Genomic DNA, 22048 nt, shown 5'->3' with positions numbered 1-22048 from the left:
AACCTGGGAGGCAGAGACTGCAGCGAGCTGAGATCGCGACACTGCACTCCAGTCTGGGCGACAGAGTGAGATTCTGTCTCAAAGAATAATAATAAACGAAAGCCACACAGTATGTGATTCCACTTCTACGAAATGTCCAGGACAGACCCGTTTACAGAGACAAGAGGGGATGCGTGGGGGCCAGCAGATGAAGGGTGGCAGCTGATGGGGATGGACACAATTGCTCTGAGACTTGGCAGTGGTGGGAGCTGCGCGACCTACTGAACCCACTCAATAACACCCTTAAAAACTGTATATTCTATGGTATGCAAATCATATCTCAACGTAAGAAAAAGAAATGTGGGATGGGCGAGGTGGCTCACGCCTGTAATCCCAGCACGTCGGGAGGCAGAGGCGGGGTGGATCACGAGGTCAAGAGATTGAGATCATCCTGGCCAACATGGTGAAACCCCATCTCTACTAAAAATACAAAAATTAGCCAGGCGCAGTGGTGCATATCTGTAGTCCCAGCTACTCGGGAGGCTGAGTCAGGAGAATCGCTTGAACCTGGGAGGCAGAAGTTGCAGTGAGCTGACATCGCAAGCGACTTCGTCTCAAAAAAAAAAAAAAAAAGAAAAAGAAAAAGAAAAAGAAATGTCCAGAAGCTTTCTGAGGAGAAAACCTAACTGATTTTTTTTTTTTTTTTGAGACGGAGTCTCACTTTGTTGCCCAGGCTGGAGTGCAGTGGCGGGATCTCGGCTCACTGGAAGCTCCGCCTCCCGGGTTCACGCCATTCTCCTGCCTCAGCCTCCTGAGTAGCTGAGACTACAGGCGCCCACCACCACGCCCGGCTAATATTTTTGTATGTTTGGTAGAGACGGGGTTTCACTGTGTTAGCCAGGACGGTCTCGATCTTCTGACCTCGTGATCCACCTGCCTCGGCCTCCTAAAAGGCTGGGATTACAGTTGTGAGCCACCACACCCGGCCCAAACTGATTTTTTTATACTGTGTGGCTGGATCTGAGCACTCCGCAGCAGGGACCCAGTGCAGGTGGAGGCTGTGCTGACCCAGGTTCACAGACAAGGAAGACGAGGTCGCCACCTTGGGTCACCCAAGCAGAGAGGCCTCCATGGCCAAGTCTGGCTGGGCTGATTCTGAACCCTTACTAGGTTTGAGGGCCAGGCTGGGAGGCCCCGGGAACCTGGCCTCACGGCAGGTGGGGGCGGTGGGTCTGGAGCGGCTGGGCACGGGAAGCTGGGCATTAAATGGGGGCGCCCAGTCCAGCCCTGCCACAGACTTGGGTGACCTGGGCAAATGGCCTCCCCTGTCCTGAGGGCCCAGCACTCACCATTAGCCTGCCCAGAAGGAATCTGTCTCAGCTGGAGGCAGGACAGCCTCGGAGAGACTCAGGGAGGAGCAGAGTACAGGGCAGCCACACTGGCCCCTCACCTGCTACAGTTCAACCATCCTCATCTGAGGGCGACCCTGCCCCAGGGGACACCGGGCTGTGTCTGGGGACATCTGTGGTTGTCAGGGTTAGGGGTGTTCCTGGCACAGAGCAGGTGGAGGCCAGGGACGCTGCTCAGCAGCCTGCAGTGCCCAGGATGGCCCCACCGAGGGAACCATCCCACCTCACTATCCACGGTGCGGAGGGGGAAACCCCGTGTTCATTATGTAACTGGGAAAAAACCTGACTTCCACCGGGCGCGGTGGCTCACGCCTGTAACCCCAGCACTCTGGGAGGCTGAGGTGGGTGAATCACCTGAGTCACAAGTTCGAGACCAGCCTGACCAACATGGCAAAACCCTGTCTCTACTAAAAATACAAGATTAGCCGGGCATGGTAGTGGGCGTCTATAATCCCAGCTACTTGGGAGGCTGAGGCAGGAGAATCGCTTGAATCCAGGAGGTGGAGGTTGCAGGAAGCCGAAATCGCGCCACTGCACTCCAGCCTGGGCAACAAGAGCTACATTCAGTCTCAAAAAGAAACACCTGGCTTAACTTCCTGCTCATGCTGGACACCAGAATAAATTCCTGATAAGGTGGGCAGTGTAAACCGGGGACCCCCAGCTCCTGGGATTTACCTCCTCTCTCCCCCTCCAATTCAGGGTGTGGATTTCAATGTATGCAGCCTTCTGGGACCTCAGCAGGGCAGAGGAACATGGGACGCAGAGTCTCTTGGGGGTACGTGGAATCCCCTCACCCAGCGAGGTCTCACCCGGGTTATCCTGCCCTAGGGGACACTGGACAATGTCTGGGGACATCTGTGGTTGTCACAACAGGGGCGTGTTCTTGGCATGGAGTGGGTGGAGGCAAGGAATGCTACTCCGCACCCTGCAACGCCCAGATGGGCCCAGGAGGGCAAGACCGTGTTAAAAGGGGACAGTCAGTCTGCCTCCCTCTAGCGGGCTGCAGGGCACAGGCAGTGGGCACATAGCCCAGTACCTGAGACCCAGGATGGGGTTTTCTGGAAGGATGCAAACCCGGCCACTGCCTTGCAGCACAGTTCTGGACTGAGCCCGAGCGAGCCCTGCAGTGGACGTGGCTGCCGGCTCTCCGCAGTGAGCCCAGGACAAAGTGGGTGGGCGGGCGGCGCGGCGCTGGGCTCGGGGAGGTGCCGCACACCTAGAGTTCCGGATCAACTCCACCTGTCTTGGCGTCAATGCGAAGATGCACGGGCTCTCCTGAAGCTTCTCGTTGTTCTGTGGGACTGAAGACAAACACGGGGTCAGGGGCATGTCTGGTCCCTGGCAGGTCCCCCGAGCCCAGTCGCTTTTCCCAGCCTGCGCCTCTTCAGACCAGGAAACAGGAAATGGGAAGTTGGCTGGACAGATATGTGGGGCAGAGGTGGGGGCCGCCCAGGAAGGAGGATGAGGGAGGACTCCCGCCCGTCCCCTTCTCGGGGCCGCTCACCACAGCCTGTGTCCTATTGAGGGCCACTCAGAGAGCTGGGTGACCTTCGCAGCCTGTGGGATGCAGGCGTCTATTTAGGAAAACCAAAAAGTGCCGAGCTGCCTGGGGGGGAGAGCTGCACCCAGCCAGGCCTGCAGGACACTGCCATACCTCCTCCCTCCTGAGCACAAACCGGACCCAGCCCTTGCTCTCCTCGTGCCTGCAGGGTGGCCACGTCACCAGGACAGAGGTGGTGCCGGGGGTACTGATGGGATGAAGGCCACGGTGCTCACAAGCCTGGGCCCTACCCTCTTACTTACAACTGGACTGACAAGCAGAGGCGCAGTCAGAAAACATTGGTGTTTGTTTGCTTTGTTTTAGAGATGGAGTCTTACCCTGTCACCCAGGCTGGAGTGCAATGGCACGATCTTGGCTCACGGCAACCTCCGTCTCCCGGGTTTAAGCGATTCTCCTGCCTTAGCCTCCCGAATAGCCACCACACCCGGCTAATTTTTGTATTTTTAGTACAGGTGGGATTTCGCCATGTTGGTCAGGCTGGTTTCGAACTTGTGACCTCAGGTGATCCGCCCATCTCAAACTCTCAAAATGCTGGGATTACAGGCGTGAGCCACTGCGCCCAGCCAGCCCCATTTTTTTTTTTTTTTTTTTGAGACTTTGTTTCACTCTTGGTGCCCAGGCTGGAGTGCAAATAGCACGATCTCGGCTCACCGCAACCTCCGCCTCCCGGGTTCAAGCGATCCTCCTGCCTCAGCCTCCCAAAGTAGCTGGGATTACAGGCATGAGCCACCATGCCCAGCTAATTTTGCATTTCTAGTAGAGGTAGGGTTTCTCCATGTTGGCCAGGCTGCTCTCGAACTCCCAACCTCAGGTGATCTGCCTGCCTCAGCCTCCCAAAATGCTGGGATTACAGGCATGAGCCACCACGCCTGGCTGCCGCATCTCTTAAGAAAAACAGCAGGATGTGGTGTCTCAAAAAAAAAAAAAAAAAATTAGCCAGGCGTGGTTCGGGCACCTGTAATCCCAGCTACTCGGGAGGCTGAGGCAGGAGAATTGTTTGAAGCTGGGAGGCAGAGGTTGCAGTGAGTGGAGGTCACACCACTGCCTGGGCGACAGAGCCAGACTGTTTCCAAAAATAACCCCCCCAAAAAAAACAAAAACAAACAAACAAAACTCTAGCTGAACAACAAAAAGACAGTGAGAACACAAACTACCAATATCAGAAATGAAAGGAGAACAATAGTACAGACCCTACAGCTTTTCGGTTCAATCGGGGAATAAAACGTGAAACTTTATGCCAATGAATCTGACAACTTAGTGACATGGACAAATTCTCCCAAAGATGCAAATTACCAAAACGGGTACCAAAAGATACAAGAAGTCTGAAAAGCTCTTTACCTGTTAAGGAATTTGGATCCACAATTAAAACCTTTTCTGAAAACTGCAGGTCCAGATTGTGCGTGGTGGCTCATGCCTGTAATCCCAGCACTTTGGGGGCTGAGGTGGGTGGATCGCTTGAGCCCAGGAGTTTGAGGCCAGCCTGGGCAACAAAGTGAGACCTTGTCTCTACTAAAAAGTTTTAAGTTAGCCAGGTGTGGAGACGCGCACCACCTGTAGTCCCAGCTACCTTGGAGGCTGAGGCAGGAAGATTGCTTGAACCCAGGAAGTGGAGGCTGTAGTGAGCCATGATCGTACCACTGCACTCCAGCCTGGGCAACAGAACCAGACCCCATCTCAAAAAAAAAAAAGAAAAAGAAAATGCAGGTCCATATTGGCGAATTCTATAAAACATTTTGGAAAGAAACCACATAAACTGTACATAAACTCTTTCAAAAAACAGAGAAGGAAAGAATACTTCTTATTTTACAAGCCCAGCATAACTCTGATACCAAAACCTCACAACTCAGCATCACGGAAGGAAAATTACCGATAAATACCCCTCATGAACACAGATGTTAAATCCTCCACAAAATATCAGCCAGTATTTCAGGCCCCTGCGATCTGTGTAGAAATCCAAGACCGGTTTAAATCCTCTCTACACACCTAGGCCAGGTGCAGTAGCTCATGCCTGGAATCCCAGCACTGTGGAGGTGAGGCGGGTGGATCACTTGAGGTCAGGAGTTCAAGACCAGCCTAGACAATATGGTAACCCCACCTCTACTAAAAATACAAAAATTAGCCAGGCATGGTGACACACCCCTGTAATCCCAGCTACTTGGGAGGCTGAGGAGAATCGCTTAAACCCAGAAGGCGGAGGTTGCAGTGAGCTGAGATTGCATCACTGCACTCCAGCCTGGGTGACAGAGTGAGGCTCCTTATCAATAATATGAAATGAGGTAAAATAAAATAAAATACCAGCCGGGTGCGGTGGCTCACGCCTGTAATCCTAGCACTTTGGGAGGCTGAGGCGGGTGGATCACCTGAGGTCAGGAGTTCAAGACCAGCCTGACCAACATGGAGAAACCCCATCTCTACTAAAAATACAAAAAAATAAATAAATAAAATAAAATAAAATAAAATACCTCTCTACACATCCACTAGCATGGCTAAAATGAAAAGATTGGCAACTCTAAGACATGGCAAAGGTGTAGAGCAATCAAAACTCTCTGCTGGTGGGGTTATAAGATAGTACAACCACTCTGGGAAACTGCCCTTATAAAGGTAAGCACAGACCTACCCTATCACCCAGGAATCCCATTCCAAAGTATTTTCCCTCAATAAATGGAAACACGTGTTCAAACAAACTTGCAGGCCGGGCACGGCGGCTCATGCCTGTAATCCCAACACTTCAGGAGGCCAAAGTAGGAGGATCGCTTTAGCACAGGAGTTGGAGACCAGCCCGGGTAACATAGTGAGACCTTGTCTCTAAAAAAAATTTTTAAATAAGCCTGAGCCAGGCGTGCTGGTGTGCAGCTGTCATTCCCGCTACTCAGGAGGCTGAGGTGGGAGGATTGCTTGGGCTCAGAAGTTCGAGACCAGCCTGGGCAACATAGCAAGACTGTGTCTCTACATTAAAAAATATATTTAGATACAAAGCAAAAACGCTGAGCAGCGTGCACGTCCTGCTATCGCTTGTGTAATGAAAATGGAGGGAAAGCATCTGAGTAAACACCTATTTGTTTATAAGTGTAAAAAATATCAGAGGAGCGTGGGGGAGCGAGAATCTGGCCACAGTGGCAGCCTTGGAGTCGCCAGGAGACGAGATGACGAGATGATGGGCAAGCCCTTTAGAACAAGGACAGCGAACTGCCCCTGGTGAAGGCTGGAGCTCATCAGCCTCATAGGCTGTGTCTGTGCTCCCAGGACGGCAGTGCACACGGTGCTGTGGCCTGCACCCACGACAGGGCCTTTACAAGAACCGGAGCCGTGGATTGAACCTCAACTGCCAGCACTGTCTTGGAACTCTCTGAATTAAAACCCAGGAGAAACCGGGTGCAGTGGCTCACGCCTGTAATCCCAGCACTTTGGGAGGCCGAGGCAGGCGGATCACGAGGTCAGGAGATCGAGACCATCCTGGCTAACACAGTGAAACCCCGTCTCTACTAAAAATACAAAAAATTATCCGGGCATGGTGGTGGGCGGCGCCTGTGGTCCCAGATACTTGGGAGGCTGAGGCAGGAGAATGGTGTGAACCTAGGAGGCGGAGCTTGCAGTGAGCCCAGATTGCACCACTGCACTCCAGCCTGGGCAACAGAGCGAGACTCCATCTCAAAAAAAAAAAAAAAAAAAAAAGCCAGACTGCGTGGGCTCGGATCCCAGTCCTGCTAGGGCCTCTGTGGCCTGAGCCTGCATGTCCGGCCCATGTTGACCTGTTTCTTCAGGGACTGGTGATGGGTCTGTGGCTGGCCCTCAGGAAGAGGGGGCTACCACAGCAGTGGCACTGCCACAAGGGCCACAGTGCCACAGCTGGTTCCCGCTTATATGCTGAGGGCACAGCCAGTCTCTGCAGAGGTGATGGGCTGTGGAGTCCCGGCTGGGCCCGAGGAAGGCCGCCTAATTGGGAGGGGGGCACAGAGGCCACCTGCAGACTCGCCCAGATCTGCCCTGAGTGCCAGGGGAGCAATGGTTCAGGGGCAGGGAGGCCTCACAGGAGCCGACACCTGAGCTGGGCCTTGAGCTTCCAGGCTGGGTTGGAGGTGAAAACACGGACACCCCATCCCTCAGTGTCTCAGGAGGAGGTAGGGGAGAAGGGTCGGTCCCCAGCAGGCAGCAAGAGAGCCACCCAGCTGGCCAGGGATCATTGCCCGCCCATGCCCGGGGCAGACAGGGCCCAGTCATTGAAGAACAAGACTCTGGGGTCCCTGCCCTGGGAGGGCTCCTCCCTCTGGGGAAGACCAGGCTGTGCTTCTCTGCTGGGGGCCTGGAAGGTGCCCTGTGCTCTGACTGCTCTGCTGTGCCACTGGCCCCGGGCCACTCACGGATCCCCCCAAACACCCGGCCCCCCTACGCTGGGGAAGGGGCTGTGGGGTCTCCCTCAAACCTGCCCTTCTGCTCTCGGGGTCAGCTGTTTGGGGCCAGAAACCCAGGTGGCATCCACCTGTCTCTGCTGTCCTGCAAACATCCACTCCCTCAGCCAGTCCTGTCAGCTCTGTTTTCAAATCCCACCCGGTGCAGATGCCTGCCCCCAGCTCTGCCGGTCTCTGCAGCCAGTGCCCGCTCCCTGGGCTGGCTCCCCAGGAGACCCCTGACCCTCAGCACCCCTGCTCAGGGCCACACCCACCCTGGCGCACACACGGCCACCACCCTGGCCTCCTGCTTGGGCCCCACCAGCCATGCTGCCTCAGGGCCTCCACAACTGCCATTCCCTCTTCTGGAATCTTCCTCCCCCGTCCCGCCTCATGGCCCTATATTTGTCTTTGCACAAATGTCACCAGGAGGAAAGCCTTCGCTGAGCACCTCATTTAAAACCTGCAACCCCCCCCACCTCACTTTTCTCCAAACCTTCTCTTCCCAAGGATCGACTCAGTTTCCCTACATCACTCTGCTGCTCCTTCTTGTTGGACCACTGAAGCATGAAGTTCCCCAAGGGGGAGATGGTTTCGTGGGCTGCCCAGCATCCAAGGGCCACAGGACCAAGGCACAGGCACCACTGAACCAGATGCACCTTTGGGGCCAGGTGCAAGATCAGGTGACCACGGGGGCCCTGCCAGGCAGAGCCAGTTCTGGGATGAAGTGCTCAGCCAGGCCCTCCAGCCCGGGCGTGCAAAGCAGCCTCTGGGCCCGATCCGAGAGCCCAACAAGAAGGGCCCAGCCGTTGGCTCCACCCAAAGCTGCCAGGGAGCCTCACGAGATGCTGCTGACGATGAATATTTAACGCTGTGAGCAGATGCTCACAGTATGAGGGGTGGTTATAAAATAGCAGCCAGGACACAGCCACACGTTCCTACAATCACACATGCAAAGGGAGAAGGCGGCAAGCACTGGCCCGGTGTACCCAGGCGGCCCACTCGGGCAGCAGGGCGCCGGCCGGACTGCTCTGCTGTTGACTCCAGTTTTCTAGGACAAGCGCATAATTGTACAAGTTTAAATAGAAATGAAACACAGTGAGTTTATAAAAGGCTGATTGGGGCCGGGCCCGGTGGCTCACACCTATAATCCCAGCACTTTGGGAGGCCGAGGCAGGTGGATCACTTGACGTTAGGAATTCAAGACAAGCCTGGTCAACATGGCAAAACCCCGTCTCCATTAAAAATACAAAAAATTAGACTGGGCGCAGTGGCTCACGCCTGTAACCCCAGCACTTTGGGAGGCCAAGGTGGGTGGATCACCTGAGGTCAGGAGTTCAAGACTAGCCTGGCCAAGATGGTGAAACCTTGTCTCTACTAAAAATACAAAAAATTAGCTGGGTGGGGTGGTGCATGCCTGTAATTTCAGTTACTTGGGAGGCTGCGGCAGGAGAATCGCTTGAAGACAGGAGGCTGTAGCAAGCCGAGATCGCACCACTGCACTCCAGCACGGGCGACAGTCAGACTCCATCTCAAAAAAAAAAATAAAAATAAAAAAAAAGCTGATCGGATGGGACGATTCCCCCTCCAGCTGGCCCATGTGCTGACCCCTCCCCAGCACATACAAGTTCTCTAACTCCTGGACCCACCCTGTCCAGCTAAGAGCTACCAGCACTGATTCCCCACCCCAGGTACCCCAGATCAAGAGTAGAGGCAGCATAGTCAGGTATGAGTGACACACGGGGCACTGTCCTGGAGGGGCGGGGAACAGGTGCCCCTGGCTAGGCACACAGGCGATGCTGACCGCTCTACCCATCAGTGAGAACATTCACGGGCTGCCACGGGAGGAGGACCAGTGGGCAGGAAGCAGAGCAGGAGGCTGCGGCCAGTGGGCAGGTTGGGGAGCTGGGCTGGGCTGGGCAGGGCAGGGGGCCACAGGGGATGGGAGAAGGACCAGTGGGACATGGGGGTGGCTGCCGGCAGCCCCCCATCTGGTAGCGGTGGGTCCATCTCTCCTCCTCAACCCGAAGGCCAGGACCTGGGGCAGAGCTGGCGGAGTCCTCCTGTTCCTCCTGGTATGGGAAGTGCCAGCGGGCTGAGTGGGTCAGACTACCCCACACATGAGACAGCGACACAGGATGCCCCGTGCCCATCCAGGCCCCCAGGGTGCAGACAGACAGATGGTGGGCCTGGGCGGGCAGCAGGCCTGGCTGTGGAAGGCAGACAGCCACTTGCCTCCTGCACTTGTTTCCTCACTGACCCCAAAAATCATACCAGAACCTCAGAGGCGCCGCAGCCCTTGGGGCAAGGAGGGCAGCCCCCAGCCTTCCCCGGGCCCACCATTCTCGGGTTCCAGCCTCTGCCGCCCGCGCCCAGGCTACTGCGTCCCTCCTCCTGGGCGCACCACGTTCTGGCCACAATGGACTCCATTCAGCCCCATGAATGAGCCCTCTCTGGCCATCGGCCTCTGCCCTCACTGCCCTCTGCCTGGAATACGCTCCCCTGCCCCCTCCTCTCTGCCTGGCTTCTTGAGAGTCACCCTCAGGTCTGGACTGGAACGCTGCTGCCTCCAGGAAGCCTTCCTGACTGCTACCTCTTCACAAATGTAGAGTAAATGGCTCCTGCTACTGACAGCTGCCCCTGAAAGCCCTCTGTCTGCCATGAGGCTTATCACCTGGCACTTCTGTGCTGCACCTGAGCAGGGACCATGCTACCTTGCTGTGGCCTGGGCAATGCTGGCCCAAGGGCTTCGGAGGCTGAAGGGCACACGTGCCTACACACAGCACAGCACGTGCCAGACCAGCAGCTCTTGGCTGGTACCAGGGCTATCTGCCTCTGGGGGCATCTGGAGCCGTGGTGACAGGGGCTCCACTCTGCACAGCAGGAGGGCGGGCGGGCAGGCAGATTCCTCGGGGTGCCCGCTGCGGGCCGAGGCCCTGGAGGAGCAGCTCTCTGCCCGGCCACCATGTGTCCTTCTTTCCGCCCCACATCTCCTGACAGCGTCTCTTCCCATGTACCCTGACAGGAGGGTCAGGCCCCCTAGCCGGACTCCCCAGGTGGCACAGGCTGGGAAGGGGTGGAGCAGGCTTCCTTGCTGAGAGGCAGGACAGGGTTCCCAGCCTGCACGAGGTCCAGGCAAGAGCCTCTGCTCAGGAGCAGGACCCAGTCGGCTCGGGAGGAGGAAGGCAGGCCGCTGTGCGACCTTGGGCCGTTCGCACTGTTCTGGGCGCCAGCCCTGTTCCCACACACAGCACCTCCCACTGGAGCCGATCATCTATGGCCCGAGGCCCCTGCAGCCTGCTCTGCGGCTCTGTCACCCCCTCCCCCAGCCCAGCATTCCATGCCGCGTGATTTATGGCTCCTGTCCGCCTGGCGCGGTCTCCATCCTGCAGCCGGCCGGCGGCTATTCCGGGGAAACAGACCAGAGCGGTGGGCCTCACGCTGGACGGTGGGTCACAGCCAGAGGCGGGAGCGAGGGAGAAGCCGGTGGAACTGGGTCCCCCTGAGGTGGCCCCCGGGCAAGGCCAGCACCACAGAGTGCACCCTGGGGAGGGACACAGCCCAGGGTCAGGGCGGGCGGATGGCATCTCAGGTCCTAAAACCATGGGGACCACTGCTTCGGGGCCAGGGTGTATGCTCCAGGAAACCTCTGAAGACTGAGGCGGCCCCCAGGGGGTCCCCCAAGAGCATGGGAGTCCAGGAAAGGAGGTTCACCTGGAGGCCTGAGATGGAGAGGGAGCCAGTGGGAAGGAGACGCAGGGTGGGGTTGGCCTCTTTGTTCTGAGCCGCCAGCACAGTCACACTGGTGTAGACAGGGGAGCAGGCTCTCCCGGAGATCAGGTGACCGGGGTCCCTGGGGGCTCAGGGCACAGCGATGCATTGTGGGACGGAGTTACTGGTCCCCGTGCAGGAAGGAAGCTGGTCAGCCCCGTCCCCCACCCTGGACCAAGCCTGCCCTGCCGCTCCCGGGAAAGCCCAGCCTCCCTGTGATGCAGGTCCTTCCCAAGGCCCAACCTTCAGAGACAGCCAGCTCTGCCCAAGAACCTGGCAGGGGGAACGGCTTCCCTCATGAGAGAGCAAAGGCTGGGAAAGTCACTCCGATGGAACTCAGGCCAAGGCCCTGAGTCTCCCAGGACAGGTGCCGCTGGGCCAACCTGCTCCCCAGGAGGCTGCTGCTAGACACCTCCTGCAAGAGAAAAAAGGTGGAGGCGGAGCCTCACTTGGAAGGCGGAGCCTCAGGCTGGAGGGAGGAGCCTCGGCTGCCACAGGAACCACTGACAGCACCTTCCTCCCTCCTCCACTTCCTCCATCCTCACCTGGAAGGAAGCACAGCCCCTCCAGCCTAACCTTACTAAGTCCCAGGGCTGTAGGTGGGAGGGGAAAGGCGGCCAGTCCCCCGCCGCCGCCATCAATGCTGCCTCCCGGGGCAGGGGAGAGAGGGCCAGCTGGCACCCAGTGGACTGAAGCGTGCCAGAGAGGGGCCTTCAGGCCACAGCAGGGGCCAGGCAGGTTGCTGGGTCAGCAGGGTGGGAGGGGGCATGCACAGAACCTCGTGGCCTTGGTCCTGTTCCCTGCTGTGTGCCCACGCCTGGTGCCCATCATGCACCCACCCAGCAAGCGCTCCGATATTTACTGTGCGAAGGAAAGAGTGGGGGCAGGGGAGGGGAGGCAAGAAGAAGAGACGGTGAGACCTCCAAGCACACAGAGGACCTGGTAAAATCTGAGCGCCTCAAGGCACAGGTCTGCAAAAGGCCCAGGACGTTCTAGTCCCGGAGGCTGCACACTCTCTCTGCCCTGGGGGCTGGGGCTGCTCAAGCCTCCCTGGCCCTGAGCTCAGTGCTATGGCTGAGGCAGAGACTGGGCTCAATATCCACCTGCAGCCTGAACGGTCACGGCTGCTGGGGAGACACCAGGGGCCTGTCCACACTGCCATGGGCTACGAGGTCCTGACACACAGTTCCTGCTCAGTCAGTGCTTGCAGACAAAGACAACGAGAGAGAGAAGCGTGGAGCCCAGCACCTCTACCCTGCCTGGGATCGCCCTGAACCCCCAGCATGCCTGGTGCGCACAGCCTGGCAGTGACCTGAGCCCGCTGACCAAGGCCACTCCTGCAGGCTGCCAGCAAGCAACCAGAGCCTGGGGGAAGGATGCCACTGGCCAGCCCCCTTTCCATGGGAAATAAGCAGGGAAACCAGGCTCCCAGGTGGCCCTGGTCACCCCTCACCCTGGCAGTCACAGCCTGGTGTGGTCCCTGCATGCGCCACAGAGTCTGTGTGAGCAATGGACTCTGTGGGGAAGATGGCAAGGTGTGTCCGAAATTGGGTTATAAAAAGGGCTCCAGCTCCCAGCTTGGAGGTGCACACTTGCTACCCTAGGGAGAGGGAGCCACCAGGCTGAGGACGCCCAGGCAACCCGTGCAGGAGTCCGCACCGTGAGGACCTGGGGACTGTGGCCAAAAGCCGGCGAGGAGCTGAGGCCTGCCAGCCACCACACAAGGATGTGTCTGCTCCAGCCCTGGTCGAGCCTCCAGATGAGGTGGCTCCAGCCTGACTGAGCCTCATGAGAGCCCCCGAGCCCCAACGCCCCGCAACGCAGCTCACAGGTTCCTGAAAGCTAACAGATGCCCACTGCTTGCAGTGGCTCCATTTCGGGGTAACTTGTAACACAGCAAGGGGTGACCAATATCAAAGATAGTCCCTTTGCTTCCGAGGAAGGACACCCCTGGCCACTGTGGCTCCCCGCCCTGGCTGCGCCACAGAGAACATCACTCGAAGTCGGCTGCATGGCTGGGCTGGGCTGGGCGACGGGGCCTAAGTGAAGCCTCCAGTCGCAGCCTCCCCGGGGTGGCCACTCACCTAATTCGGTGGGCTTCAGCAGCTCGTCCAGCATATTAAAGAACGGCAGCTTCACCAGGCGGACTTCTGGCTTGAGGGTCTTGGCGGGCAACCGTCCCAGTCCGTTTAAGTACTTCCCGTAGAGCACGGGGTAGTCAATATTGGGGCCTGCCAGCGGAGTCCTGGGCACGGCGCCGGCCCGGTCGTAGGTGGAGTGCATGGTCAGGGGGTCCAGGGGCCGGTGCGGCTGTGGGGCAGGCTCCGAGTTCTTCTTGGCGTAGCGGGTCTCGTACAGCTCCTTGATCTTCTTGAACAGCTCGGGGCTACAGTCAAACTGCACCAGCTGGAGGGCCCTGGTGACGAGCTCGTGCTTCAGTCCGCTCTTACTCCGGCCCACGAAACCCAGGAGCATCTGAAGGTCGGAGACTCGAAAACTCATCACCATGTTCTGAGGAGGAGCAAGCATACACACACTCAGAGCACAGAGCTGCGAGGCAGGCCACTCCACGGAGGCCAGGCCCCAATGTGGGGGCCGTGAAAGACACCCACTCGCCACGAAGCGCCAGCCTTGGCTGGGGCTGGTGGACTGCCCTGCCCCTATGGTGCCCCCTCCCAGCAAAGCCCTGCCCCCTCCCTCCTCCTCATCAAACTTTCCCCAGCATCGCCAACGCAGCAGAAGCGCCTCTGACTAGGCCCCTCTTCTATTTTAGGTTCTCTTTCCCCGTCTTCAGCCTGAAAAGCAACCCCAGGGCAGGAACTGGCAATTGTGCTTTACTTGTAAACAGCCTCTGCCAGTGCCTTGCCGGCAAACACCAAGTGCCTCTCTGACCCTCAGTCTCTTTGTCGGGAGGATAACGACATAAAGCACTGGCTGGGCAGGCGCTCAACCCATGTCAGCCACAGATAAGTTTTCCCTTCGGTCTCGCCAATGGTAGCCACAGTTTACTTAGTACTAATCACCTGCCGGGAACCGAGCCGGTTATGTGATTATATATTTAACTCTGATCCTTAAAACACCCCTGCTAGGCTGGTGTGTGAGCTCTGTCACAAATGAGGAACTGTCGGCTCAGAGGTGGCAGTGGCAGGATTCAAACCCAGGCCTGGCTCTGAAGCTAGGGGTGGTTCTTGCTGCCACACTACCCTCTGGATGTCAACACAGGGCTGGGCCTGTGGGGGCCTCCGAAACATCTGCCGATCATCCCAGGCGGGGTTTCTCCCCCTCGGCCCTGTGGACACTGGGGCCATCCTGGGCACTGTGTGGTTCTAAACACCCATAGTTCATGACAACCACACATCGCCCTGAGTCCCTGGGGGACCGGTCCAAGGGGAAGGCAGCAGCCACAGGGGCTGTTGTGGGACCTGGGTCAAAGCGACGAATGAGGCTTGGCAGGACCTGGCCCTCATCGCCCGGCTGGGCCTCTCCGGCGAAATCAAACCAAACAGCAGAGCCCGGCTGACCCTGGTGTTTGATGTGGGGTAGCCTGGCAGTGGCCTGCCCTCCATAAGGGGTAGGACCCTGAAGGGGAAGGAAGGCTCCTCAACAGGCTGCAGAAGCCAGGTGTCCTCAAGGGATGGGCTGGCAGGGTTTCGGGGCCACCCACCCTCAGCCCTGAAGCTGGCCTGGGATGAATGAGATGTCGTGGGAAACAGCAGCTTCCAGCAGGAATGGGGAAAAAGCTCAAGCGTCAAGGGTGGTAAGGAAAGCTGGCAGGTACCCGAAGAAACCAATAAACCATTCAAACTCCAGTCGAAAGACCCTGAGGGTCGAAGCCAGAGGCAGTCCCACTGGGGTGTGTAAACTGCAGCCTCCGTGCCAGGAGGCGCTGGGGTTTCCGGCTCCCGGCTGCCCCAGGGTGAGGCCAAGAGCCTAGCCGCACATTTCAGCGGCAAGGGCTGCAGCAGCCGGGCCCGCTGTCGGGTCCTCATCTGTCAGCTCTGAATTCTTCCAGCTGTATTGGGCCAGGGTCCTGTTGGAGACGGAGAGGCTGTCCAGGCTCAAAACGACAGGGACGCAGGTGCGGGCGGCCCAGCCCTGCCCGAAGAGCCTCCGGAGAAGCCTCTTCCCATGTCAGGGCTGCGCGGCCCGTGACTGTAAAGAATCGGATGCCAGCGTCTGCTCCCTACCAGCCACCAGCAAGGCCTGTGTTGCTACTTTCACAATGACCACACTCATTGTGTAGGTAAGGAAACTGAGGCTCACAGAGGGAAGCGGCTCGCCCAGAGCCTCTCTAGTACATGCATGGGACTGGCATCCACCCCTCGGCCCCTGGGCTCCCAAGGGTGTTCCCGTCCACTGCCCGGGGACCCTCACTCACCAGCACACTGGCTATGGGGACCTGCGTGGTCTGCTGGGCCTGAGAGTCAGGGGATGCTTTGAAAACAAAAATGCCTCATGTCCCTTGGCCTGACTTCCTACCTTGTGCAGAAAACAAAAACACTTGCGGACAAGATGCTTCTTCTGGAAGCGGCCCAAGGCCTTAGCAGGGAGAGACGATGTCATGTGGACACTTCACACTGGCAGCCTGGCCGAAGGCAGGTGGGCTTGGGAACCTGCTGACATTCTCGCACCCCGGGAGCCCCTGCCCCGCCCAAGCTGGACAGTGGAGCCGCAGCTCCCGCTTCCTGGAGCACACCCCTTAGGCGGCCATATGTTCACGACTCAGATTTCCCGGCAGCTGCCACCTAGGAGGAGCCTGCCCTTGACACTGGAGGGAGTGTGGGGGGGGGGGACACAAGCATTCAGGAAGAAGCCCTAAATGCCCCAAGATCACTTCCTGCCCTGGCTTCAAGCTGACCTGCTTGACGTCAGAGCTGTGTTTATAAACAGCGCCAGGCCCCGGCAGCTTCCAGAGTTTCAACTCCAGGCTTGCCTGGAAGTCGCATGGGGAGACATCAGCCGAGCCACAGCAGCTGCGCTGAACCTTTCTTCCAGCACAGGCCCCTCGGAGCACCAGGGGTAGCTCAGGAAGGCGCCTTTCTCCAGGAAAGCAGAGATCTGTGCAAAACGCTGTGGACTATTTCAGGGAGCTCACAGACACCCCTGCCCCAAACCCGCCTCCAGGCCTCAAGCTGAGAGTCTCAGATTTCAAAGTTCACCAACAAGCCTCCCAACATTCACCCCTCTGAGCAGTCTGTGATGCACCCCAAAAGACAGAATCTGCAGCCATGAATATGACAGGCTGGGGAAGGCCCCTGTAAAGAAGGGGATGTTTCAATGACATTTAAGGTACTTGGAGGGGTAGCAACGGACTCAAGGAGAAAGAAGGCTCCCCAGGGTCCGGGCCCCCTTGAATGGAGGCTCACGGTTTAGAGAACCTGAAAGAAGGGTCAACTTGATTTAATTGGGGTGGGGGGGCCCAGCCACCAGAGGGTCAAGGAAAGTTCATCAGATCATATTTCAAGGCCTGGATGGTACAAAAGAGCGCAGACCCTGCCCTCAGCCAGGGTGGGGGTGGGGTCCAGGGTCACAGCTCCAAGCCCCGAAACGGGAGGTTACATTTCAGGACTCCAGGACACGTCAAGCCCAGAGCCTGCCACTTTGGGTTTACAGAGTTCAGGCCTCCATATCTCCAGGGCGAGTCTCCACTTTTCAAAACTCTAGAGAGGGGGAGAAGTGTGTGCAGGGGTGTAGGGTTGGGAGGCGAAGAGAGGTATATGCTATAATCACAGAGCCCTGAGCGCTGTGTTTTCAGGTCCCAGTGGGTAATATGAGAGGACGGAGAAGAAAATATGTACAGGTCAGGACCGTGGGGAGGGAAGATGTGAAGGGGGATGGGGGAGGGAGAGGTCCCCTAACCTCCCCAGAAGCCGTGGCCTTGCGGCCACTTCTAAGGGTTCTAGACCCTCAGCTCTAGGTAGGCACCTACAAGAAGGTACATCCCCTGGAATGGGGATACTCTGAGCTCAATCCCAGGATAACTAAAAGGGGTTCCAAGCTAGGAGATGGTATCTATGGGACATGGGACCTGGACAGGACCTAGCGTATAATAGAGCAGCAGCAGAAGTTATTCTAAAGAGGCCAGCCTAGGACCCAGTGGGGACCCTCCAGCGATCAACAAAAGAGAATAGGCAGAAAGAGAGGGGACCTTAAAGAAACCAAAGTTGGGGTGCATAAAAGTTCTGGGGGCTGTGTAGGGAGGGTGGGTGTATGACCTAAGAAGTAGACTCGCTCAAGAGCAGAAAATAGAAGCAGCCAAGGTTTGAGGACAGTATCTGATGCTGCACAGGTGAGGTTTAGAGCCCCCTGAAGCAGAATCAGTAGCCTCAGATTCTGTCCCGAGGGGAACGAGGTAGGACCAAAGCACAGTCCAGGATTTAAGATAAAAAAAGGACAGTAAGGAAGGTCTGTGACCAAGAAGAGCGGTCAGGACTCCATCCTATGGGGAGGGAAAAGGAGGGCCCAGCCTTCCCCCAGCGCCCACTCCCGCTTGTGAGAGACGGTGTCGGGAAGGGGGCGGGGTTCTTGGACCAATGCAGGAGCTTAAGAGGGGCTCAAGCCCGAGCCTGGACTCCAGACCCCAAGAGGACGTGCTGTGTCTTGGGGGTGGTCTCACGGCCCTGACTCCTCCACCTGGATGGTGGCAGGACACTATCCGGGACTCAGGGGACCCTTCCGAGCAGGAGACTCGCAAACCCCAGCCTGGCCTGTTGGGCGGGGACAAGACCCAGATAGCAGTCCTGGGAGCCCTGCGGGAGGGGAGGCGCAGACACTCCTCGCCACACACCAGCCAAAGAGCAAGGACCCCGGCTCGGAATCAAGACGGCAACGAGAAGCTCAACACGTCCCGCATCCCGGCGGGACGGTGCCTCAACCGGGAGGCGCGGCCCTGGCCTGGCGCTCAGGGACTGGGACCCTGAGGGCTCGGGCTGGGTGGGGGGACCCTGCCTGAAGCCGGGGGAGCGACCCCCGGGGCGAAGACCCGGGTGAGGCAGGAGGGCCCCGCCCCCGGCCTCCCCGCCCCCCGCCCTCACCCTGAGACCGGGGGTCGAGGTCTGGGGGCCGGGACGGCGAGCCACGGGCCGGCCGCGCTGTGGAGCCCCGGACAGAAGGCGCAGACCTCGACCCGCGGCCCGGCCCCCGCCCTCTCGCCCACTTGCCCCGGCCGGCGCCGCCACCACTCACTTACTTTGGCCTCCACCAGCTCCGCCGCCATCTTGGCCACCAGCGTCCCCCGCGCCGGGAGCCCCCAGCCGTCGCGTCACGTGACCGCTCACCACTCGCGGGCGGGGCCGCCGCCCGGGCCAATTAGCACCCGCGCGCGCTCCTCCCGCCGCCGGTGCGCGCTGCTGCCTCCTGCGCAGGCGCGCGCGGCCACCGCCCGGGCCTCCGGCCAATCAGGTCCGCCCTACACCTGCCCCTCCCCCCCCTTCTCCTCTCGCTCGCGGCGACCATGCCCACCGCTGGCGGCGTCTGACTCCTTAAAGTGGTACTAGCCCTGCGCAGGTGGGGACGGGTAGTGGGTTGCCTCTAGGGAGGGAAGGCGAGAGGGGGCGGTGGCAGCGACAACAATGCAGCTAGGTGCCGTGGCTTCCTGCGCGCGGCGGCCGCCAGGTGCGTCTTCAGACTCCCGGCGGCGTCGGGCAGGGGATGGTTGCTCCGCTGCAACGGCCGCCAGTGCGTACAGTGAGGCGCCTGGCAGCGCAGCGCGGTGCACGCTCCACGGGCCCAGACGCCCCGCGCTCTGCACATCCGGGTCCTGGTGTGCAGATGGGGCGTGGGCTCGGCAACCAGTTGGCTGGGGGCGCCCGGCGGAGAAAAGCGGGACCCCTGCTCCCAAATTTCTCGGAGATCGTGCAGTCCTCACCTCTTTGCAGGCGCCCCCCCCCACCATCCTGCCTCCCCACCCATGGGAAACCTTGGATCTGCACCAGTTGGGACCTCTCCTTCTCCAAAGCTCTCCTTGGCTTTGGAGCCAAGTGGCTTAGTGCCTGTAAAAGTGGATTTCAAACTTCAGTAATCAAGTATTTTAGTGCAATTTATTATTTTTTTTTATTTTTGTAGAGACGAGGATCTCATTATGTTGTCCAGGGTGGTCTCGATTGTCTGGGCTTAAATGATCCTCCCGGCTGGGCCTCCCACCGTGCTGGGATTACAGGCGTGAGTCACCACACCTGGCTAGTCCAACACTTTAAACACAAAAAAATCAATGCAAAAGAGTCCATGATGGATGAAATACCAAATTGTTTTTCTTGTTGTTTTGTTTTGTTTTGTTTTTGAGACGGAGTCTCGCTCTGTCGCCCAGGCTGGAGTGCAGTGGTGCGATCTCGGCTCACTGCAAGCTCCGCCTCCCGGGTTCACGCCATTCTCCTGCCTCAGCCTCTCCGAGTAGCTGGGACTACAGGCGCCCGCCACCACGCCTGGCTCATTTTTTGTATTTTTAGTAGAGACGGGGTTTCACTGTGGTCTCGATCTCCTGACCTCGTGATCCGCCCGCCTCGGCCTCCCAAAGTGCTGGGATTACAGGTGTGAGCCACTGCGCCCCCCCCCCCCAATTTTTTTTAAATTAGCTGGCCATGGAGGCACATACCTTTAGTGCCAGCTACACCAGAGATTGAGGCAGGAGGATCACTGGAGCCCAGGACTTTGAGGCTGCAGTGAGCTATGATAGCACCACTGTACTCTGGCCTGATAGCCAGACCCTGTCTCAAAAATAATTATAATAAATCAATAAACAGTCTTTATCAGTTACAAACAACTGCCAAGTATATTTACAGAAGAAATGGTATAGGATTTGCATTGAAATAACAGGAAGAGGCTGGCCACTGTGGCTCACGCCTGTAATCCCAGCACTTTGGGAGCCCGAGGCGGGCGGATCACCTGAAGTCAGGAGTTCGAGACCAGCCTGACCAACATCGAGAAACCCTGTCTCTACTAAAAATACAAAATTAGCTGGGCATAGTGGCACATTCCTGTAATCCCAGCTACTCAGGAGGCAGAGGCAGGAGAATCGTTTGAACCTGGGAGGCAGAGGTTGTGGTGAGCCAAGATTGCATTCCAGTCTGGGCAACAAGAGCGAAACTCTGTCTCAAAAAAAAAAAAAAAAAGGAAAAGAAAAGAAATAATGGGAAGAGTATTGAGGGAGAAAAATAAAACAAAATGGAATATATGTGTTGCGAATTGTTGAACCTGAAGGGTGGATCAGGAGGAACTCAGGACTCTCTGTACCTAAAATTGCTGAGCCGTGGCCGGGTGCAGTGGCTCATACCTGTAATCCCAGCACTTTGGGAGGCTGAGGCAGACGGATTGCTAGAGGCCAGGAGTTTGAGACCAGCCTGGCCAACATGGTGAAACCCCATCTCTACTAAAAATACAAAAATTAGCTGGGCGTGATGGTGGGCACATGTAATCCCAGCTACTCAGGAGGCTGAGGCAGGAGAATTGCTCGAACCCTGAAGGCAGAGGTTATAGTGAGCTGAGATCGTACCACTGCACTCCAGCCTGAGCAACAGAGCAAGACTCCATCTCAAAAAAAAAAAAAATTGCTGAGCTCTGTCCTAAAAACTGTCAGAATAAGGTGTTTCCATGTTAGCTGCATCTGCATCAACCCCCATTCTCTGATGATGAAAGCCAGTATCAGATGGGAACACCTGCCCAGGCATTGGCTAAGCCACTATCTTTTTTTTTTTGGATTCAAAGTCTCACTCCGTGACCCAGGCTGGGTGCAATCTTGGCTCACTGCAACCTCTGCCTCCTGGGTTCAAGGTGTTCTCCTGCCTCATCCTCTTAAGTAGCTGGGATTAGAGGCTTGTGCCAACACAGACAGCTAATTTTTGTATTTCTAGTAGAGACGGGGTTTTGCCATGTTGGCCAGGCTGGTCTCGAACTCTTGACCTCAAGTGATCTACCTGCCTTGGCCTCCCAAAATGCTGAGATTATAGGCATGAGCCACCACATCCGGCCTTTGTTTTGTTTTGGTTTGGTTTTTTTTGTTTGTTTGTTTGTAAATTGGGGGGGGGGAGTTTTACTCTGCTGCCTAGGCTGGTCTCAAACTCCTGGCCTCAAACCATCTTCCTACGTTGACCTCCCAAACTGCTGAGATTACAGGCATGAGCTGCCGTGCCCAGCCTAAACCACTGTCTTAATCTGCATCCAGCTGTCTCCAAAAGCTAAAATACCTCCCCTTCTTACATCAGATATGCAAGTAATGACCAGGCACAGTGGCTTAACGCTCATAATCCCAGCACTTTGGGAGGCCAAGGCAGGAGGATTGCTTGAGCCCAGGAGGTCGAGGCTGAAGTGAGTTGTGATTGTGGCACTGCACTCCAGCCAGGGCAACAGAGCAAGACCTTGTCTCAAAAATAAAAAATTAAAAAGACATGCAAGTAATAATCTCTCTGTATTATCAAGCACCTACTGTATACAAGGCACTGTTTTGGTTCAGGGATCTGCAAACGTTTTCTGTAGAGATCCAGGAAGTAAGTATTTTCTGCTTCTGGACCACATGCAATGTCTAGAGCAATTACTCAACTCTGCCATCTAAGGGCAAAAGAAACCGTAGACTATAAATAAACAAATGAGCATGGCTGGCCGGGAGCCGTGGCTCACGCCTGTAATCCCAGCACTTTGGGAGGCTGAGGTGGGCAGATCATGAGGTCAGGAGTTTGAGACCAGCCTGGCCAATATGGTGAAACCCCATCTCTACTAAAAATAAAAAATTAGCAGGATGTGGTGGTGCACACCTGTAGTGCCAGCTGCTTGAGAGGCTGAGGCAGGAGAATCTCCTGAACCCAGGAGGCGGAGGTTGTGGTGAGCTGAGATCAAACCACTGCACTCCAGCCTGGGTGACAGAACGAGGCTCCGTCTCAAAAAAAAAAAAAAAAAAAAAGGAAAAGAAAAGAAAAAACAAAAACAAATGAGCATGGCTGTGGGCTAGTAAAACT

The 22048-nt window shown here is 57.1% G+C and overlaps 1 protein-coding gene across 3 annotated transcripts in view; it reads right to left on the bottom strand.

Annotated features, from left to right (window-relative positions):
* The window catches only part of PIAS4 (protein inhibitor of activated STAT 4), a 31170-nt gene extending 12753 nt beyond the window's left edge, over positions 1-18417 (bottom strand). For 2 of the 3 annotated variants that reach the window (XM_055247292.2, XM_055247294.2), the window contains exons 1-3: positions 15585-15683; positions 13190-13616; positions 2605-2689 (exon numbers count right to left, since the gene is read on the bottom strand). In XM_055247292.2, the coding sequence (XP_055103267.1) occupies positions 2605-2689; positions 13190-13616; positions 15585-15668 (596 nt within the window). In that variant the 5' untranslated portion in view covers positions 15669-15683. Of the gene's footprint in view, positions 1-2604; positions 2690-13189; positions 13617-15584; positions 15684-18294 lie in introns of those variants that run through there. The other variant, XM_055247293.2, reaches the window with a different exon arrangement.
* Between the last annotated feature and the right edge of the window lie 3631 nt (positions 18418-22048).

The sequence above is a fragment of the Symphalangus syndactylus genome, chromosome 17 (genome assembly GCF_028878055.3).
Source record: "Symphalangus syndactylus isolate Jambi chromosome 17, NHGRI_mSymSyn1-v2.1_pri, whole genome shotgun sequence".
In the NCBI taxonomy this organism is placed as follows: Eukaryota; Metazoa; Chordata; class Mammalia; order Primates; family Hylobatidae; genus Symphalangus; species Symphalangus syndactylus.
The sequence above is the reverse complement of the archived record's forward strand: the minus strand, read 5'-3'. Positions and strand labels throughout refer to the sequence as shown.